Here is a 6,666-nt window from a genome sequence, read left to right as displayed (position 1 = left end):
AAAAATAAAATAAAAAAAAAACTCAACAAAATTACTAAAACTTTAACAAATCAAAATAAAAATTGAAAATATAAATCTAAAAACATTTAAAATATTAAAATAATATATATAATATCTCAGAGATACTAAAATAACACTGCTCTGAAGTCATGATGCATCAACATGAAGATCAGACCAAAGTATAGGCTGTAATACACTCATTTATGGTTCTTTTTTTTAACAAATATTCATGTACTTTTCTTTGTACAGTAAACAGAAGCTTGGATATTCTGTCTAATAGCTCTTTTTACGTTTCATAGTAGAACATAACATGAGTTGGAAAAATATGTGGTTGAGTAAATGAACATTTTTGGGGGAAATATTGCTTTAAGAAGCTGTGCAGGTAACACAAATACTGCATGTTCACATCCAGCACTACCAACATTCCTCCCATGATCGCGAGACAGTTAACCCCAGGTTGCTCCACGGGGACTGGCTCTGCAATTAGTGGTGTAAATTGCTTCGGATGAAAAGTAACTGCTAAACGACAAGTAACATTTAGCACTGCAAAACAATAATGCTCTTACTCGGTGAGTGCTTGGCTCTCATTCTTGCATGGCTGGACTTTGTTCTGAAACCTGTGCCGCAGGAGACGTGAAACCACAAAAAAGCCTAGCATTGAGAGAGTGGCTAGAGTCACGCAGAAGAGTCTGAAGGAGTAGAAGTTTTCCTTGTTCCAGAAGGAGTAAGAGAGGAAGACAGACAGCGAGCCCATTGCACTGAACAAAGAACTGTGGAAGTTGAGGCGTGTGCGGTCATGTGCAGACACGGCCAGGTCGGCCAGGAGGGCGTTGTGGTTGAGGTCGACCACCGTGAGGAAGCCATCGTAAAGGCACAGGCAGATAAGGAACTGCAGTCCAGGCCAGGTCCAAGCCACCCAGAAGGCCAGGAATGAGAGGGCAAACAGAGGCCCGCTGCGGGAGAGTGCCTGCAGACGCTTCAGGACCACCTCAGGGGACGTGATCTGGGACCCAGACCTGAGCAATCAAACACAGACATTTAATGAGATATGTACTCATCTTACCAAAATATTGATTTCCAATTTGAAGAGAGTGAATAATCTTACTGAGGAGAGCTCAGGAATGAGCGGTCACTCAGCCAGCCAAAAAGAGGGTCGTTCAGGCTATTCCATATCAGAAACACAGTCTGTGAAAAAGAAACAATATAACGAACAGAAAAGAAAAGTAGGTAACACTTTACAATAAGGTTCATTAGTTAACATGAACTAAGAATGAACAATATTTCTACAGCATTTATTAATCTTAGTTAATGTTAATTTCAACATTAATGCATTATTTAAACCAAAAGTTGTGCTTGTTAACATTAGTTAATGCAGTGTGAATTACGTGAAATACATGAACGACTGTATTTTCATTAAGATGAATAAATACTGTAATGTACTGTTCATGGTTCGTTCATGTTAGTTAATACATTAACTAGTGGAACCTTATTGTAAAGCGTTACCGAAAAATATGGTAAAAACTTCTGACTAATGAAAGCTTATGTATTTTAGTCAAATATAATGAATAAGTATTTCAAATAATTAGAATATACTGTATACACTTTTTTATGTTTTTGAAAGAAGTCTCATATTCTTACCAAGGCTGCATTTATCTGATCAAGAATACAGTAACATTGTGTAATGTAGAAATGAGTAATATTGTGAAAAATTATTACAATTTGAAATAACTTCCTATTTTTATACATTTTAAAAATGTAATTTAATCCTGTGATGGCAAAGCTGAATTTTCAGCATTATAACTCCAGTCTTTAGTCTTTTTACAAATATTAATAATAATAATCATTTAGAATCTTACGTAATTGAAGATACCATTAAGTAAACCTACCTCTCCCACCCAAAACGACATCTTGTCAATCTTGTAAACGGACACAAAGGTCTCGACATAATACAGTAAGAAGACATTGTGGAGAATGGAGATGAACAGAGCCAGGGAGCCATAAAGCACAGCCGTTGAGACGCCCTGGCAGAGGCCCCATACCCTCCTTCTCATCCTTTGCTACTTTTCTCCGCTCTTCCTGCCCACGCAGCGCTCTACACGTCCCACAGGCCGGGCAGGGTGGGCTCATCGCTTTATCCACCCCTGCAAACAAACAGACACCAACACAAACCAACCAGTTCAAACCCATGCAGTCTATTATTCTGTAAAATATGAGTCTGGGTAATGTCTGCCGGCTGTTATTAGACTGGAAATTACCATTACTTAAATTAGATTCAGAGAGCGTAACTGGACAACGGCCAAGCGAAAGAGAAAACTGAGCATCTGTATTACATTATCAAGCAGCTTTTGCTTGGTTTTAATGATTCAGCACTTTGCTCGATATGAATCTGGAAAAACAGGCTAAAGCCAGACAAGACAGAAACCTCCTCCTGACTAAAATAACAATAATGTGGGGGGAAAACCATCACCAAAGATGTTTAAACACAGCTTTTACAAGGTTAGTCAAGCAAATTGTGGTTATTTAGTATGAAATTAGAAACCATATTTAACACAAGTCCATTCTCAAATTAAAAATGAATTGGAAAATAGCACTATAAAAATATCTCTAAAAAATGGCTTCCGTATTTTTCCATGGAGAGTGTTATGGGGAATTTGGGAAGGCAGCAGCTCATTTTCCATATTCATGACAACAAAAACAGCCTGGACTTCTTCACAGAGTGTCATGTGAGCAGTTCTTCAGTACTTTCTGGTCACACCTCCATATTGTGCCTGTAAAACCATTTCTAGCAGGATATCATCATAAATCCCACTGAGAAGTGTAATTGCACATGAACTTTAGATTTTAATGAGCTGGATGATCTCATTCCAGCTTGAAAGATGACAATAACAAACACTGTTATTCAGTCCAGAGATTTCCCTGAGGTCTGATGAGACATGTAACCTGAGTAGAATTAGTGTAGGCTGAGGCCTGCGACTGCTATCAAATATTGAACCGTTTCCAATAGTAGGGGTGGAGCGGACTTTATTGTGCCAGTATTAATCATGTGAATTTCTTCACGCACAGTGAATCCTTTATTTCTTTAACTTTGGACATCCGTGTGACAACCTTTTGCAAATATCACCAACCTCATCCTGGCACACGTGGCATAGCAAAAAGCAAATTAAAATGCTTTCTGGGTAGCACACCTGATGTTCACATGCATGGCAAGCTCACACAAGTCCTGGGATTCTTTTTAAAACACCCGTCCTTATAGTTAAAACAACTTTAAAATAACCTTGCCCCCCAGCTCTTTGAGAGAACAGTGAATTACAGTTCTGCGCAGTTAAACTACCCTAAACATATGAGAGATCTTGTTACTCCCAGCCTGATATCCATCTGATCCAAGCAGTGAAGCAAAACGTACTTTACTGGATCGTGTTGCACACAGTGATTCTCATCTCATCTCATTTCTAAAGGACAGGTGGCTGCTTCCCAGCCGATACGATTCAGCAATCTTTGATCCAACAAGAGCTCAAGTGCCATGGAGCAAAAGACCAACGTTTTGGCAGCGCTGTGTTACAATGACAGGTTGTCCACCTGTGTCTGTTCTCCAGAGCAACAGGATGCGTGGGAACGGTTCTCATATTGACGGAAGACTCTTTTATTTGACCGAAATGTCAAACAATCACACCCTTTTTACGCAAATTTCTGTAGCCAAGTTTGAATGACCATTAGGGGCCAAGTAGGACATATATATATATATACACAATTTTATATTTCCATATATTAAAAAATCCATGTCACACATTATTTGTCACAACCTTTAACTGAGTAAAACGAGGCCTTTTCTAATGTCATCAGAACATTGACATTTATTAATTTAAGGGAACAACAATTAATTTAGAATTATAGCTACAATTTCATAATTATTTAATATTGTCATATATTAAAAAAAGGAACGCCACACATATTATTTATCATAACCTATAATTATAAGAGTAGAATGAGGCATTTTCTAATTTCTTTGGAACACTGACACTTTAATATGCATTTATTCATTCAAGGGCACAATAATTCATTTAAAACTACAAAAATAATTTCACAATTATGTAACAATTCCATATATCAAAAAATACATGTCACAAATTTGCATTATTTGCCATAACCTATAATTGAGTAGAATTGAGCCTTTCCTTGTTTCATAATATCTCCTTTAAGTTGTTCACCAACATATGCGTTTTATTATTTTACATTAACAATAATTATAAAATGTATGCATGCAACTCATATCTCATGTCACACATTATTTGTCACAACCTTTAACTGAGTAAAACGAGGCCTTTTCTAATGTCATCAGAACATTGACATTTTTATGTACATTTATTAATTTAAGGGAACAACAATTAATTTAGAATTATAGCTACAATTTCATAATTATTTAATATTGTCATATATTAAAAAAAGGAACGCCACACATATTATTTATCATAACCTATAATTATAAGAGTAGAATGAGGCATTTTCTAATTTCTTTGGAACACTGACACTTTAATATGCATTTATTCATTCAAGGGCACAATAATTCATTTAAAACTACAAAAATAATTTCACAATTATGTAACAATTCCATATATCAAAAAATACATGTCACAAATTTGCATTATTTGCCATAACCTATAATTGAGTAGAATTGAGCCTTTCCTTGTTTCATAATATCTCCTTTAAGTTGTTCACCAACATATGCGTTTTATTATTTTACATTAACAATAATTATAAAATGTATGCATGCAACTCATATCTCACGTACTCCATTTTCTAATTACCTCTGAAGCTCTATTAAAACAACCATTGATCACACTGACTAGGACTCCTGACACCTGTAAGTAAATATGAAATATATCCATAAATATATTGTCTTAGTTACCGATTCAAAACACTGAAACACAGAGCTGTGTCTGGAAAGAGGAACTGGAAACGCTGGAACGACTGCTTCAACTCGACGATTATGCTTTAGTATTACATTTAATATTTCTTAAGTTGCATAATCGATTGTTTTCGCCTCGAATGATACGTGGTTACAATTTCACTAGCATAATGATACAATATTTCACTAGATCTGTGCTAGCCGCTGACGGTACTCATCCTGTAGTAATTGACCACGCTGAGCCGAGAGTGTTCGCATTTGACCAGAGAATCACACAACATCACGCATATTTGAGCAAACTATGAGTTCGAGCTGCGACGGGACACTTTAAGCCTATAATAACCCTTTAAACTACTAATCCTGTTCCGAGTTAAGCTCGCTAGCAGGCTATCCGCTTTCATATCAAGCAATGCGACGTGTACCAACTTACAGCCCGCGGATCAGCTGATCAGAACCCGTGCGGTTTAGGCTGTTCGACACTTACCATATGGAGCTGATGTCAAGCTGCAATCACCTGTTGGTCAAAACAGACGCTGAAAACGTTTCTAGGTTTCACAGTTGTATCGAAACATGTCACGTGTTGGATGAGGAATCCCGTGACGTCATGAGTCTTCCCTCTTCCTCCTCCTCCTCATCTTCACTCCAGCTGCCAATTGTACACGTAACTTACGTACGCACATGTTGTGTTTCCATGTTTTATGGGGACATTCTATAGGCGTAATGGTTTTTATACTGTACAAACTGTATGTGCTATTGTCCTACTCCAGGGGTGGCGAACGTCGGTCCTGGAGAGCCGCAGCCCTGCAGAGTTTTGCTTCAACCCTAATCAAACACACCGGAACAAGCTAATCAAGGTCTGAACGGTTACTAGGAAGCTACAGGCAGGTGAGTTTTAATTAGGGTTGGAGCTGAACTCTCCAGGACTGGAGTTCGCCACCCCTGCCCTACACCAACAGGAAAATTTGTGCATTTTTACTTTCTCAAAAAAAACTCATTCTGTATGATTTATAAGCTTGTTTCCTCATGGGGACCTCAAAAATGTCCCACAAGGTCAAAATTGACTAGTATTACTATCCTTGTGGGGACATTTGGTCCCCATAACATGATAAATACCAGGTACACACACACACTCAATTGGTAACCTGAGAATATTGCATACTACATTGAATGAATGAATGATGCATTTATATAGCGCTTTACTCTGTATTGTTGTACACCCAAAGCGCTTTACAATCATGTGGGGGGGTCTCTCCTCAACCACCACCAGTGTGCAGCATCCACAGGACAACAGCGCCAGTGCGCTCACCACACACCAGCTACAGATGGAGAGGAGAGAGAGTCATAGAGCCAATCAAGTGGATGTGGACATTGTTGTGGCCATTTAAATTGCATATTTTTGACTAACAGTAAAGTTTTAAGGAGGAATCGCATGAATGCACTATTCCGAAGCTCTAAACAAGCTGATAATGGGCACGTTTTCTTATTGTATGGTATGAACATGTGAGAAACTAAAGCTCAGGCCTTACAGAGGCCTATTTCAGCCAAACCAAAATATATTTCAATTATATTGTATACTGATAAATGATCGTCCTCATATACAATATTAATCACAATCAAACATTAGCCTATGAATTTAGCATAGTCTTCAGTTTGTATTGTTGTATAGCCTAATACAGAATAAGTACATATCCTTTAAAGCCTTGAATAAAAAAAGCTATTAAAAATATATTGTCACACTATTTGGGATTTTTTAAATGGGAAAC

The 6,666-nt window shown here is 37.5% G+C and overlaps 1 protein-coding gene across 1 annotated transcript in view; it reads right to left on the bottom strand.

Moving 5' to 3' along the window:
- The window catches only part of LOC107581593 (transmembrane protein 180-like), a 10,629-nt gene extending 5,102 nt beyond the window's left edge, over positions 1-5,527 (bottom strand). The window contains exons 1-4 of the mRNA XM_016267220.1: positions 5,388-5,527; positions 1,887-2,141; positions 1,106-1,185; positions 567-1,016 (exon numbers count right to left, since the gene is read on the bottom strand). Coding sequence (XP_016122706.1) covers positions 567-1,016; positions 1,106-1,185; positions 1,887-2,051 — 695 coding nt within the window. The 5' untranslated portion in view covers positions 2,052-2,141; positions 5,388-5,527. The remainder of the gene's footprint in view (positions 1-566; positions 1,017-1,105; positions 1,186-1,886; positions 2,142-5,387) is intronic.
- Positions 5,528-6,666: the final 1,139 nt, after the last annotated feature.

The sequence above is a fragment of the Sinocyclocheilus grahami genome, unplaced genomic scaffold (assembly GCF_001515645.1).
Source record: "Sinocyclocheilus grahami isolate Dianchi unplaced genomic scaffold, SAMN03320097.WGS_v1.1 scaffold36.1, whole genome shotgun sequence".
Taxonomy (NCBI): domain Eukaryota; kingdom Metazoa; phylum Chordata; class Actinopteri; order Cypriniformes; family Cyprinidae; genus Sinocyclocheilus; species Sinocyclocheilus grahami.
This window is presented reverse-complemented; position numbering and strand designations above follow the sequence as displayed.